Below are 15,948 nucleotides of genomic sequence, written 5' to 3'. Positions count from 1 at the left end.
AGAAGATGAAAGAGACATTCTCAAATAACTCTTTGTCATTCACATTCTGAATGACAAAGCTCTTTTGAAATTGTATCAAAGTTAAATCTTAAAATCATTATTATCAATCTAAATAAATGTGCTCCAATTTGTACCATTTAAAAAAATAATGAAAATGAAAGAAATCGATAATACCTGTTCGATTGCCAAAACCGACTACAGTCAACAAACAATGGTATGAACCAAGAATAGTTTAAAGCAAATTAACCATGAAGTTTAATATGGGTGAGAAATGAGCAGATTTGATAACGAGACATTATATAACAAAATCTTCAACATTAATCAAATTTACAATATAGAATATCTAGCTATAAACATCCTCTATATTATTTTAAAACAGCTGTAACATTCCCTAATGCTGGCAAATAAATAAACATGGAAAAAAAGTATAATTGAAATAATATTAAAGCTTGGTTCTTTCTTCTGATTGTATATAATTAGCAAAGTGGTAAGTTCTGGTTAAAGATGAAAAAGTTTAAATTTGTAAAAAAAAGAAATTCTTACCGACTGCCATTCTTGTTCATCGCTGTCAATTTTCGTGCGAACCTTTTTCACTTCTTCAGAAATTTTGATTTGCATGGTTGCTACTTTGGCCAAGTTATCGGAAGAGTTCACTTTCACGAACTGTAAAGGATTGGCATTGGCGGTGCTGGTTTTCCTTTCTTGCGAACGTGTCGGTATGGAAACATTTGTACTCTCCGACGAATGACGGGAATGTCCGTCCATACTGTCCGTGGAAGATGTACGCGTATGGCTGTTTCTGTTCGATAAGTCGGGAGTGCTCTGGTACAGGGAATCATCGTCGAAATGTCTTGCCAGTGAGAATTCACCGCTTCTGTTTATAGATGAGGTACTATCAGCTCTACGCATTTGTACGCCTGGCATGTTTGTTTCTTCTAATGAAAAACTTAATTCAGACTCACGAGAGTTAGACAGAGATCCGTACGAGTCGTATGCGCTATCTCGTATGTGTTTGTTTTCAATTGACTGTCCTACACCTCCATGGGACCCATAGGAACTTGACTGATCCTCAAACACACAACTGTCGTGTTGAAAGTGCTCCTCTGATATTATGTCTTTTCCATTGTGGTGCACCAGCGGTGTGAAAGCACTAAAGTCTAGCTGTGGTCCAGAAAAAGTACTATAGACACTTTTACCGAGCCAATAGATCCCAATAGCTACCTGTTGAAAACAAACATTTTGGTTAATAATATTTTGAAGGATTGAACAATTTTAAACAAAAGAGGCTTGTAAGCCAAATTTTGGGCATCCGACATCAATACATTTATGAAAACGAAATTTTGACGATAAATCACATATTAGCGAAAATCCATATTTCCACAATCCTGGCCAAAATAGAAATGAACAAACTTTGGCTTTGTCTGCAGTAACATGATATTTGGCAAATATATGTTCATCTGGACATGCATGTTTAAAAACAAAAATCTTGTGAAGAATATTACTGGTAAGACATACATTCATGTGAAGTTCATGTCAGCAACTAAAGATTACATGATTATTGCATTTGAAGATATCCCTGAAGTAATTAGAGAGGAGTCCAGTCAAGGATTAGTAGACAGACAAATTTTTAACTATAGGACATCTCTCAACTTTAATGTGAGGTTCTAGTAGTTAAATTGTTTGATGCTTGCAGAGGCAAATAACAGCTCAATTCAATGAAGGACCATTTTAAAGTGCAATCTCACTGAAATGTTATATTCTGGACATGTGACACCCTGACTCCATGTCATATTATTCTGTGGAGACTTAGGATACACTTTCGTCAAAAATAAAAATCGAGGCAAAATACCTTACTCATAAGAAAAATCATCAACATCAAGGTACATTATTTGTGTGAGTATCGATAGCAATACATTTTGATTTTGTCAAAATCTCCTCTCACAATCTGATGCAGAAATAAACATCATACAAATATAATACAGGTGATTTAAGTAAAGCATAACTTCCCTTATTTGAATTTTATTTGAATGTATACATTGAAAAAATTCACAAGAACTGGTCTTATATGCAGTATATTTTACAAAACACAAAACCTGATAAATTTACCCAAAGACCAGATAAAATCATCTGGATAATTCAGATAAATAGCCCAGATAAAGTTGAATGGGACCTAATGTTGAGTTACCTGGATAATATTAAAGGGGCATAACTCTTCAACTCTAGACTAATTTCACAGACAAAATGTAGAAACATTATTGACACTTTACTATGGTCCATTTACAAGCTGTGGCTAGGTAAACACACCTATATTCTTACCGTAAAATATAAGGGACACAACTTCTTAAACTTTCATGTCTTTTTTATTATTATTATTAATTTAACCAGTTAATATACCGGAGACAGGATACAGTATAACTAAGTTACAATCACTTTAACTATATGATTTGTTTGATATGTGAATTAATGATATCGATTCACCAGTATCATAAACAAAAACTCTATGTAACTTGATCAAACATTTATCACACAAATTCCTCTAAATCAATGACAAAGATTTTATTTATTTCTTACTCCACCCAAGATAGGTATCGGAGTTATGTGTATATATATACATTTGCCACCCACACTGCAAACATTTACTGATACCAGTATTTAACAATTAATGATCAAGGTACAACTGATAAATCAGACTCATATGTTATCACATTCTCTACATACCAAACCTGTATATAACACTAAAAATAAACTCACAACTGTAGAAATTCACATCAGACATGTGACAATCAAGAATGTGATCGATTCGCTGACATCAACAAAATGTTTAAATCAATAGTGTGTATTAAACATACAGTAAGCACTTCAAGGATCTGACACAGCTGCCCACAGCCAGTAGTCCAAGTCAATGAATGTTCTGTAAATAGGCTACACACCATAGTTATATGAATGGACAACAACAAGCGTATGAACCATTGAATATTTTAATGTTATGTAAATTAGGAGGCCAAGGGGACTAGAATCACTCATCTGTGATATTTACGGTCATGTTTGAAAGATCTAATAGTAAACAACCAAACAAAATCTGAATGTGCCTTATTAAATAATGTCAGTAATGATTTACCTACTTTATATTCAGTGATGGTTAAATAGAAGATCACATCTCAACCAATCAAACGACAAGTCAGCCATATTGGAATTTAAACAAGTCTGATGTGATGACTCATGAATCAAATTACCGTATACGACATGATAAGTCTAATACCCCAGGAAAAGAAGATGGTTGTACCAATTGAAAACATATACCGAAAGAAAAAAAGAAACCCAATCAGGAATGGCCCTGTTTTATGGGAAATAAAAAGATGTTATAGAATTAAATAAATGGTGTAGTTGAAAGATAGGAAACTATACTGTTGTCATCTGAAAATTTCATCCATTTATGATTTTACCCTTGTCAGATTTCAGATTGATCTGACCTCTCCCCCGATAGAATGTTTATGGGACGAAGTTGGACAGAAGGATATGATATATGATGACCCCTTCAGCCAACATCGTTGGCGAACGATGAGGAATGGAACCATATAACAATGAGGAAGGTAATATATACAGTCAAACCTGTCTGAAAAGGGCACCAAAGGGACAGCTCAAAAGTGTTCTTTATACACAGGTTAATTGTATAGTAAATTGGAAGGAGTGGGTCTGATGAGTCTGCTCATTATAGACAAGTATCCTTTATATAGAGGTGTCCTTTGTAACAGGTTTGACTGTATACTCTGGTCAATTTGTCTATGCAACCACTGCATATCATGAAGCATACACCATACTGATGGGTCTAGAACGCTATTAATTTTGGGAGGGGTACCCCTAGATCCACCTTAAATTAGACCAGGGTATTCGTAGTAAATGTACAAGGAGGAAATTTTCAGACGACACAGTGGTTCCCAATCTTCTATAACATCTTTTTTACTTCCCGTTGTAAACTGGGCAATATTTCTAATCACGTTTCTTTTTCCTTCCAGTATATACCGGTATATAAAAAATTCTTTACCTAACTTAGTTATCAATACAATCTTCAGTCTTAAACTAAAGACTCTAGATTATTATCACTACACAAAGTATCTAAATGAAAAAAGATGCTATTTTTTCCATCCAAATCCTTTCACATGGAAATTTCTCTCTGTATATGTTTTTATCAAGTGTACTGCTTTCGATGTTTGTAAGCACAGTGTGCCTATTTGGTTGAATACGGTAAAGCATTTTAGCCAGACAAAGGCCACAATGGCGACACAAATTAAATATTCAGCCCTTCAAGAACAAACATTTATTTGATCCAGTGTAACTAAACCTTTAATCAAACATTTCCATAAATTCTACTTTCCACATGAAGATCTGTCATTTGGTTGAGATAACCAGATCCACCCAAGAGATTTTGCTTTCCAGGAGTTCAAGGTTTCCCAATTTGAGGGCACAGACATTTCCTGGGCAGGGAAATACTTCATCTCCATTCAGGAAATCAAGATCTGTCTGTTCCATAAGTGTAATACCTCTTTTATCCACGAGTTAAAAAATATCTCCAAAGCAGAGGCAGAACACACTGTTCAAAAACTCGAGCCATCACTCCTTTCCTTGAATTAGAGATGTTTCCTAGATGTGAGGATATCTACTTTCCAGTAGTAATGGATATAATTTAAATGCTCACAGTTAAATACTGTACTGTACTTAAGGAAAATGGATTGGGGACCGATTCTCATTTCATTTCAACACTTTGAGCTGTAAGTGAGAAGCCAACAATAGATTGTTTGGCAGTTTTACTTGATTGTAACATCTGGTGTCAAACATCTAACTCGATATTGAACAGGGGTCATGCTTATTGATCACAGAAATATGTACAAAACATAACTCATGATATCGGAAATCAACGAACCGTTGACAAGCAAACACGTCGAGAGAAATACATCTAGAACATGAAGGCACTTTAAATTAGGATCACTGTGGTGTCGATAATGTGTTTCTGTGTTGTAAGAGGTTTGTGAAATCAGCCAGATTTAAACAAAAAATTGTGAATCTGAATGTGGTTTCTGACACTTAAAGCTTCATGAAATTGAAATAAAAACTGTAGGGAAAATGTTACAAAACTCCATCCATACACTACCATACACCTAAGTACTGTTAGCCTAACAAATGGATGGACATGCAGGCAGAAATACAGGTAATTTAGGCCCGAGATGACAGTACATTGACCCCTAATTATCTAATTGCTGCTGGGTAGGGCAAATTGTCATTAAGTACTTTTTTTTCATTTTGTCTCCCTAAAACAGTTTTTGGCTTGATCACTGAAGGCAATTATTGAAAAAGATGGGTATAAATTTAAGGTAAGCAACCTTTTTATGGCATTTGATGTGCACCCTAATTCCCAGTAAAAATGTGTAGTGGTGTGCTTATAGGATAAAACACATGTAGACAGGTGTCCTTTTTAGATCAGATACGGTAACAAGAGATCCCAGAGGGATCTTGGCGCCCACCATTGAATGATCTTTATAGGTTCCATGTCAGATTGATCTTTTCTCTACTTTTCCCTTCCTCTAAGTCTTATTAATCTGTGTATTTTCATAAACAGCCCTCTATAGCAAGTACATTTCAAACAAGGGGTACCTATATATAAAATTTAAGATTTAGCAATAATGGCTGTCTGTCGGCCATGTTGTTTTCCGATTGGCCCAAAATGCAATATACATAACTAGGCACCAAGAGAAACCTACATATGAAATTTGAGAAAGATCCCTTCAGTGCTTTCTGAGAAATAGCGATAAAAAACTTCAATTGTCAAAATCCAAGATGGCTGCCTGTCGGCCATGTTGTTTTCCAATTGGTCTCAAAATGCAATATACATAACTAGGCACCAAGGGGAACCTACATATGAAATTTGAGAAAGATCCCTTCAGTACTTTATGAGAAATAGCGATAACAAACTTCAATTGTCAAAATCCAAGATGGCTACCTGTCGGCCATGTTGTTTTCAGATTGGTCTCAAAATGCAATATGCATAACTAAGCACCAAGGGGAACCTTCATATGCAATTTGGGAAAGATCCCTTCATTACTTTCTGAGAAATAGCGATAACAACCTTCAATTGTCAAAATCCAAGATGGCTGTCTGTCGGCCATGTTGTTTTCCGATTGGTCTCAAAATGCAATATGCATAACTAGGCACCAAGGGAACCTACGTATGAAATTTGAGAAAGATCCCTTCAGTGCTTTCTGAGAAATAGCGATAACAAACTTCAATTGTCAAAATCCAAGATGGCTGCCTGTCGGCCATGTTGTTTTCCAATTGGTCTCAAAATGCAATATGCATAACTAGGCACCAAGGGGAACCTTCATATGAAATTTGGGAAAGATCCCTTCAGTACTTTCTGAGAAATAGCGATAACAAACTTCAATTGTCAAAATCCAAGATGGCTGCCTGTCGGCCATTTTGTTTTCCGATTGGTCTCAAAATGCACTATGCATAACTAGGCACCAAGGGAAACCTACATATGAAATTTGAGAAAGATCCCTTCAGTACTTTCTGAGAAATAGCGATAACAAACTTCAATTGTCAAAATCCAAGATGGCTGCCTGTCGGCCATGTTGTTTTCCGATTGGTCTCAAAATGCACTATGCATAACTACGCACCAAGGGGAACCTACATATGAAATTTGAGAAAGATCCCTTCAGTACTTTCTGAGGATTAGCGATAACAAGAATTGTTTACGGACGGACGGACGGACGGACGGACGACGGACCACGGACGCAGGGCGATTTGAATAGCCCACCATCTGATGATGGTGGGCTAAAAATATCTGGAACCAAAGAATTTTTTCTACTCAGATATCCTGCCTTCAATAAAACATTAGCTGGTGTTAATGATGATAATTTAACATGGGACTGGACAAGAGCTCTGTGAGTTGCTGACAAAGGCTGAATATCTGACGGCACTGATCAAGATCTACCATTTCTATAGAAGATTACAATGTGTATAAAAATCACACACATCGGCCTTGAATAATAACGACGTCCCTCCTACAAATAATAATTCGACCAAATTGTATCCCCCGCCACCTGCCTTTACAATAGTAACAGCGAATTGATATGATAAATTGCCAAAACTGATATTCTCAATATGTAACAGGCCTTTCATTTACCTTGCTGATACTGCCAAAAAATAAGAATGTTTTAGTATATATTCAAATGTCCATGATATCAGCGGGGAAAATCTTCATGGTCCACCCTCATCTTAACAAAATACTGATTATATATGTGTTACCAAAACCAGGTAAACACCATGTTTGTAAACAGCAATAACATCCCTAGTAGTGTTCACTTTCTTGTTATTTTTTCTTATTTTATGAAATTATGAAAACTTTTATTAATGAGCGTTGTGATCCTTAATTGAAGCATGCAGTGGGACTTAACATGGATGGAAATTTGAGAAATCCCATGTCGTCGAGCAGGTGACCCCCAACTGTGTAAGCTTGAACTGACAAAGTGCTTGCACCACATGACTTTCCTTTCTGCTTACTGATACAATAATATTTTGAAATATAACAAATTTTTATCAGTTTTTGTGTCTTTTGATCACAATATCTCCATTAGTGAGAAATGACATTTTAACACAATGAACATTGTATATGTTGTATACTTACATTTCTCGCTCGCCTGTCAGACTCCTGCTTTAAGATGTGTTCTGAACTGGAAAAAAAAACTTCACTTTAGTTTTTATTGCATTAGTAAATTGCATGTAATCTAAGAAATTAATTCACATGTAAAACAAATTTTTAATAATTCATTGCATAAGTGTAAAAAAACATTTCAATAGAACACAGAAGCTGCCGACAGGCAGGTCACCAAGGATTCTGAATAAACCAGGAACATTGTAATACTAGACTTAACACTTTGTAATAGTAGACTAAACTTCAGAGTTTATAAGTTTGTAACAGTGTATATATACAAAACTTAAAATGGCTAGACCAAATTTAAGACATTATATCTTGTAAATGTCTAGACTATTAACTTAATACTTATATCTTTGTATGTATCACAAGACCAAATTTTATATACTGATGACAAGAAAACTGTGAGAAATGTTTAAACCATTACCCTGTATAATGGGTGATCTGATCGTTTCAGCAACCACTATCACTATAATATATATAATACCTTTGTGACTTCATATACATACAGTGTCTGGCAGAAAGACCTAATGAACTACCTATGTGAGCTACTATCTGTGTCAACAAACTGTTTGAACTGTGAACAACTGTACCTGCTGTGCTACATACTTAATTGAGCTAATTTGTGAGCCATCTGTGCGAGTCAATCACCCATGAAAATAATTATGTACCTGAGGTTATGTGAGGTAACTGTGTGTGACCTTGTTGAAATACCCAACATATATACTGATGTTTGTTTGTTTGTTTGCTGGGTTTATCACCCTATAAACAGACAGGGTCATGTTGAGGCAGGGTCCCCTTGTAGTAGCTGGTGATTACCTCACTGAACCACATACAGGAGGCCCATCGCATGCCAACCAGAACAATTAGGGCAAAGTGTCTTGACCAAGGACACAACCACAACAGCACAGACTTGGCCATTTATCAGCTTCCAAAGAAACACAAAACAATACAGGCATAGAGCACTGAACCTGATGCACCTCGGATCTACATCTGAGTTACATGGCCAGCACTCTGAGTTATCACAGCCCATTCACCTGAGGTTATGTTGCTGGCATTCTAACCGACTGAGCTATCGAGGCCCCCTCAACTGAGGTTACGTGGCCCCCTCACCTGAGGTTACGTGGCCAGCACTCTAACTGACTGAACTATCGAGGCCCCCTCACCTGAGGTTACGTGGCCAGCACTCTACCTGACTGAGCTATCGAGGCCCCCTCACCTGAGGTTACGTGGCCAGCACTCTAACTGACTGAGCTATCGAGGCCCCCTCACCTGAGGTTACGTGGCCAGCACTCTAACTGACTGAGCTATCAAGGCCCCCTCACCTGAGGTTACGTAGCCAGCACTTAAACTGACTGAGCTATCGTCAGGCCCCCTCACCTGAGGTTACGTGGCCAGCACTCTAACTGACTGAACTATCGAGGCCCCCTCACCTGAGGTTACGTGGCCAGCACTCTACCTGACTGAGCTATCGAGGCCCCCTCACCTGAGGTTACGTGGCCAGCACTCTAACTGACTGAGCTATCGAGGCCCCCTCACCTGAGGTTACGTGGCCAGCACTCTAACTGACTGAGCTATCAAGGCCCCCTCACCTGAGGTTACGTAGCCAGCACTTAAACTGACTGAGCTATCGTCAGGCCCCCTCACCTGAGGTTACGTGGCCAGCACTCTACCTGACTGAGCTATCGAGGCCCCCTCACCTGAGGTTACGTGGCCAGCACTCTAACTGACTGAGCTATCAAGGCCCCCTCACCTGAGGTTACGTAGCCAGCACTTAAACTGACTGAGCTATCGTCAGGCCCCCTCACCTGAGGTTACGTGGCCAGCACTCTAACTGACTGAACTATCGAGGCCCCCTCACCTGAGGTTACGTGGCCAGCACTCTAACTGACTGAGCTATCGAGGCCCCCTCACCTGAGGTTACGTGGCCAGCACTCTAACTGACTGAGCTATCGAGGCCCCCTCACCTGAGGTTACGTGGCCAGCACTCTAACTGACTGAGCTATCAAGGCCCCCTCACCTGAGGTTACGTAGCCAGCACTTAAACTGACTGAGCTATCGTCAGGCCCCCTCACCTGAGGTTACGAGGCCAGCATTCTAACTGACTGAGCTATCGAGGCCCCCTCAACTGAGGTTACGTGGCCCCCTCACCTGAGGTTACGTGGCCAGCACTCTAACTGACTGAACTATCGAGGCCCCCTCACCTGAGGTTACGTGGCCAGCACTCTACCTGACTGAGCTATCGAGGCCCCCTCACCTGAGGTTACGTGGCCAGCACTCTACCTGACTGAGCTATCGAGGCCCCCTCAACTGAGGTTACGTGGCCAGCACTCTAACTGACTGAGCTATCAAGGCCCCCTCACCTGAGGTTACGTAGCCAGCACTTAAACTGACTGAGCTATCGTCAGGCCCCCTCACCTGAGGTTACGAGGCCAGCATTCTAACTGACTGAGCTATCGAGGCCCCCTCACCTGAGGTTAGGAGGCAAGCATTCTAACTGACTGCATGAGCTATCGAGGCCCCCTCACCTGAGGTTACGTGGCCAACACTCCAACAGACTGAATTATCGAAGCCCCCCTCACCTGAATTAAGGTGGCCATGTGGCACTTAAATTGAGCTATAGATGTGACCTTGATGAGATGTTGAAATTGTGACATATTTGTGTGAGATAAAGCTGTAGCCTTTTTGATATATTTTATAACTGTGAACGACCTTTGACCTTTGTGAGATGTTCACATGTGCTCTTATTTTCATTTATTTGTAATGATGTAATGTACACTCCAAGGATGTTACACAAAGCAGTATCAGAGATAAGGCTGCTGCATGATTCCATCAATATATCAAACATGTACACACATACCGATATCAGTAAAATTAATAAATAATCAGCTCTGCATTATGTGTGATAGTCCCAATACAAAACTTATTGTGAAACCAGAAAGGATACTTCACATTAGTTAGAGCTGTGGAGTTTCCTGAGAAATTTAAATCATCCTTGCAACCAATAATGATCAATTAATGTCTCTATTACATTTTGATACCTGCCTGTCTATTAAGAGTAAATATTTTCTTTGATCATTATATGTAAAAGAGAGAAAATTATGACAGTTCATTTGCTCCCTCTACCACTTATACATATAATGTCTTATTTAAACCATTATTTTTTTTTTATTTTTTTAAATTTTTTTTTACACTTGATTTAGTGAAGGAATTTCCTTCAAAACACTAATAATTTTATCAAAAAATATTAAATATTATCAGTGGCGTCAGGGGACGAGAAAAAGGGTGATTATAGTCACTGCAATATTGCTTCTGTGAACATAGAATCAATTTACATTAAGTACATTATTAATTTGTCAAAAAAAATGACAAAAAATTGGTAATATGGCCATCTCTACTGTAGTGTAGTGAAAATCTAACAAAGTGTATTTTGATGGTCCTGCATTAATCCCCTACTTTATATGTCAAAGTTGATGAGTCTGCACCCCGGTCTTATTACAGGATAAGTATGGTATGAAATCTATGTTGGGCGATATGTCATACATAATTGACCTAGACTGTGACCCACATATACCATAAAACTACATTCTAGAAACAAATTAGTTCAACTACAATCTTATAATACACACCTCGCTTGGAGTTTAATTATTCCTACTATAAATTGACTCCTGATATATCTGCTCTCCCCCTCTTAATCTTCAGATATAAATACTGAAGTGCTAGTAATTAAAAATGCGTCAGATAAAAAATTCTGATTAAATTCCATTCACACGAGACATTTCTCACCTGTAGGGAATTAATTGGAAATCTTAATTAACAGTACTCTAGGACACTTGGAAATTTTCATTGAGGTTACCTAAAGGATATAATTAAGTCAATAAGTGGGTGAAGGTGTAAAAGTTCCTATAAGAGAACAAGCAGCTACAGGCCCCATGTGTATGTTCTGCCTGACACTCACCTGTCAACCCTACCTTTAATCAGATGTCACATAATAATGTAAACAATAAACAGGTAAGAAAAAAATACCTGAGCTTGTCATTTCCCAGCAGACATGTGTAACCCTATGATCACTATGCAACATCAATGGACACTTACACAGGAACAAACTGTAGAAATGTTAGAGATTTTATCTATCATTGTAGGAGCTATGCATGTTTTAGGACTGTGATGGCATTAAAGGTGGAGGGCAGCTGTTTAATCGGGGCTTTGGGATTTAGTTTGTAATTTTCATACACATGTGACTGGGAGGGACATGAGGAAATGTATACATGTGTTGGTGAGGGTGTGGGGGTCCTGTATGTGGGGTGGATATATATATATATATATACATGGGGGGGAGGACTGTGTGTATGCAAGGAGGTTGGTCTTGAGGAGGATATGGGACTATTAACATGTATGTGTGGATGTGTGGGGTTAAGATGTGTTGTGGTGTGGGATTTTTCTGTGTGTGGAGGGACAGTTTTTGTGTGTTTATATGAAGTATATGAATAGGTGATCCAGACTTTTTCAGTGTGTGGAGGGGTAATTTTCGGTTATTATGTGCCATGAATGGGGTTTGGTCTCTGGTGAGGAAGAAGTGGGGTGGGGGTGGGGGTGGGGGGGGGGGGTGGGTGGGGGGGGGGGGGGGGGGGGGTGTTGGAAAGTTAGAAATGTTAATTGGTGTCATCAGAATATGTGGAATTGAGGAAGTGGAGATAATTTATAGGTGATGTCATGTGATTATAGAATTTGAGTAAAAGATTTATGTTTTAAAAATTCTGGAGGTTTGATATATACTGCCATTGAAGGCCAATTAAATCACATCAAAATTTATAGTGTAATTATGCAACAAGGAAATTAACATTTATGACCTATTACCTCACCTCATTAATTTATGACCTGTTACCTCATTAATTTATGACCTGTTACCTCATTAATTTATGACATGTATCATCAGAGAGTTGTCAAATGTATAGACACCATCAAATCACCTATTATTGAGTGTCAAGTATGTTAAGTTATACAAAATTCTGTGAATACCAGTTTGAGATAAAGAATGATTTAAAAAAGAATTGGAATTTTTTTCCCCAAAAGATAACGTCCAAATGCTGAGAAATCCTCTTACCTTAAATTTCAAAATTATCGAACAGGAGAAAAATGTCCATCAGATAAATTAATCAGAGAGCCAAGAGTAATCACCGATATCGCCTTCACACACCTTCCTGGGCTCAACAGCACTGTAGTCCCCGTTTATGTCCATATAAAGAAATGGAAGTTAAAAATCCAGGACCATGATAACCAAAACAGCATGTAAGCTTTTACTAAACCTGTTCGCAGGTAAACAACGAAGGTATGTTCAATCCTTACTTGTATGGCTAAGTATAGATATGTTAACGAGTCCAGCACAGGTAAGGCCGAGCACAGGTAAGCCGTGGCATAATACATTCTAGTACGCCAGCCCAATAATGTCACACTAACTCCCCGTGTTTGGCCCCGGATCAAGTCCAAACAATTGCGGACAATATTATAGCAATGAAATAACTTAGGAATGTTGATGGATTACGGAGGTCGTGCAAACAACCGTCTGCATATCCTATACCTCCCCACTAGCCTCCTGTACAGTAGCCAGCCGTTCTGTTTATATAAATGATAGAAATTCCTGATTCACCTAGCTTATACTGACCTTTTCTCTAGCACTGGATGCAGAACTCATTATTATTTAACAAATCAATTGACACAGACTTCTAAAGTCCCATCCTTTAGGTATTTACAACTTCCATTCTCAGCACATTCATGATCAGACTATAGCATGCATACTTAATGAATGCCACTTGTGTACAGGATATTTTATTATTAAATGCGATAACAACAAAGAAATTCTGGATGGAATGTATGTACATGTGTGGGTCACTTCACAACTATAATATCAACTGGGTTTATGGACTTCTTCGCCAGTAAGTCAATTCTATAAATGAGATTTAGTTAATCCTTTACAACAACCAGTGGCTAAACAGGTTACATTGTCCTGTTTCACGCTCTAATATCTACTTTGTTTCCCTCTACAGAGAAAAAAGGTGAGTATATTGTATTCAATCTGATATTAATACACAGGGAACGCTGACATCATCAGTATATTGAGCCTGAGAATTTGTTTTACTGAGAACTTAAAGAACTAACCAAAACAATAGTCACTTCCGTCACATGCACTGCAGGGAACTAAATCTGACCAAAACAATTTAGTCACTTTAATTCAGTCTATTTAGTTATGTAGACATCTATATAGGTTTAGAATATCCGGGGCAAATGTCACACTTTAGTCACACTAGTTATATGTGATGGTCATCTATATAGGTTTAGAATATCCAGGACAAATGTCACATTTTAGTCACACTAGTTATGTGAAGTTACAGAAGCAGTAAATGCAAATATATAGTTAAATTTCAAACAATTTCAAAACTTGGAAAAAGATCCATTAAATTGTAAACTTAATTCATATCAATATTATGCCTGATCACATGAGAACGTCAATGCTAAACATCAACATCCTATCACAAGGAGTGAATGTTAAACTCTACTAAACTCTTCAATTTTTATTGATGCATGGATACAGTAATAATACATTTCTATATACCTCCAACCACTTAACAGCAGCTGGTATTGACATAATATCTTGTAATTATCAATTTTGAAATAAATTTGAAATACTATAATCATCCAGGCATCATCTAAGAATGAATTTTGTGAGATTTAGTTGCCAGAAATGTTCTAACATTTTGACACGCTTGTCATTGTTGTTTAAATCTGACAGAATCTGTTTAAATGAATCTCAATTGTTTGTATACTAAACAACGGACAAACACCCAAAAGAAAAGCATGACAGCCATATTGCCTTAAAACGCTGCAAAGTTTCTAAAGAAAATACCTGGAATGTTTTCTTTTGAAAACGTTTCTGATACAAAATCATCACGCAAAATCTAAACTTGAGCTCGCTGAGAACAGGCATAAAGGTGAGAAGATCAGTAATCTAAAGTACCCGCGTTTTAAAGTGTGTACATATTATATAAAAGAACTCACCTGAACAAAAATGGCCACAATGCATAATTATATCTCCGCTATCATCAAATATTGCGTTCACAGTTTCAATTGTTGTAGGTTATTTTACCACCAACCTACACCGATAATATTTAGTGGTTTGGAATGAATGAAGAGAAAATAACAAAAAATTGAACTTGTTATAACACCCGTGGCCACAGTTACCTTGTAGTTACACAAGTACATGAAACACAATGTGGTGCATTTCAGTGGAGATATTATCAGCTGGCACAGTCCGTTTGATGCACTTGTGTATAAATGTTCAAAAATCCATATTGTCTTTTCAAAGAGAGGTTTTTGTTTGTCCTAGATTGACTAGAATAGAAATGTGTAAAAAAGGAATTCATGTTATCTGTAATTTTTTCATCACATCTTCACGCCAGTCCGTCTAAAATTGCCTGATGGACATCTACTAATCTGCATGAGCAGTATCAAAATCATAAATACTGGTATGTACTAGGACCATGAGGAATCCAAGATGGCTGCTTGCTGGCCATCTTGATGAAATCACACTCTCACATTGATCTCAAAATTTAATATGAACTACTATGGAAGAGAAAGATTTGTCCAGTAAATAAATAATTATTTGAGAATGATTTGTACAATATTTCTTGAGAAATAGAGAAAACAAATTTTCAATCTCAAAATCTGATTGGCCTGCAGGTGGCCGATTCGTTTTTCTGATCAGTTGCATAACTAAACATATACAACTTTTCAGGGTCTTGCACTTTACTTTTTGAAACTGATATTAAAATTTCAGAAAGACCCCATCTATGCAGCTCTTTGAATTATGATGAATAGAGATGACAAACTTTTTGTTACCTAAACAATGGTATATGCATATGGCTGACTAAAGGTTAAGCGTCGTATGATTGATTTCCTGATGAAATATACAGATGGACATTCTCTCCTCACAAACAGAGAGGAAAGGAAACCTGTAATGAAATTTGAGAAAGATCCAAGATGGCAAGTAACATTCACTTTAGATCATGCAATCTCAAAATTAAATATTCACTTTATACTAACAAACAATACAAGGGAGCCTAGCTACCATGACACATACATTCCTAATATTTTTACTGATTATCTCTTAAAAATGTGTTCGACATTAATCTTTAACCAATATATATATATTTTTTTACTTATTTTTCAGAAAAGCTTCATTCTGAGAA

The 15,948-nt window shown here is 37.5% G+C and overlaps 1 protein-coding gene across 6 annotated transcripts in view; it reads right to left on the bottom strand.

Moving 5' to 3' along the window:
- The window catches only part of LOC117329826 (LIM and calponin homology domains-containing protein 1-like), a 97,564-nt gene that overhangs the window by 44,575 nt on the left and 37,041 nt on the right, over window positions 1-15,948 (bottom strand). For 5 of the 6 annotated variants that reach the window (XM_033887996.1, XM_033887998.1, XM_033887997.1 and 2 more), the window contains exons 5-6: window positions 7,679-7,724; window positions 544-1,221 (exon numbers count right to left, since the gene is read on the bottom strand). In XM_033887996.1, coding sequence (XP_033743887.1) covers window positions 544-1,221; window positions 7,679-7,724 — 724 coding nt within the window. Of the gene's footprint in view, window positions 1-174; window positions 196-543; window positions 1,222-7,678; window positions 7,725-15,948 lie in introns of all 6 variants that reach the window. The other variant, XM_033888001.1, reaches the window with a different exon arrangement.

The sequence above is a fragment of the Pecten maximus genome, chromosome 6 (assembly GCF_902652985.1).
Source record: "Pecten maximus chromosome 6, xPecMax1.1, whole genome shotgun sequence".
Taxonomy (NCBI): domain Eukaryota; kingdom Metazoa; phylum Mollusca; class Bivalvia; order Pectinida; family Pectinidae; genus Pecten; species Pecten maximus.
The sequence above is the reverse complement of the archived record's forward strand: the minus strand, read 5'-3'. Positions and strand labels throughout refer to the sequence as shown.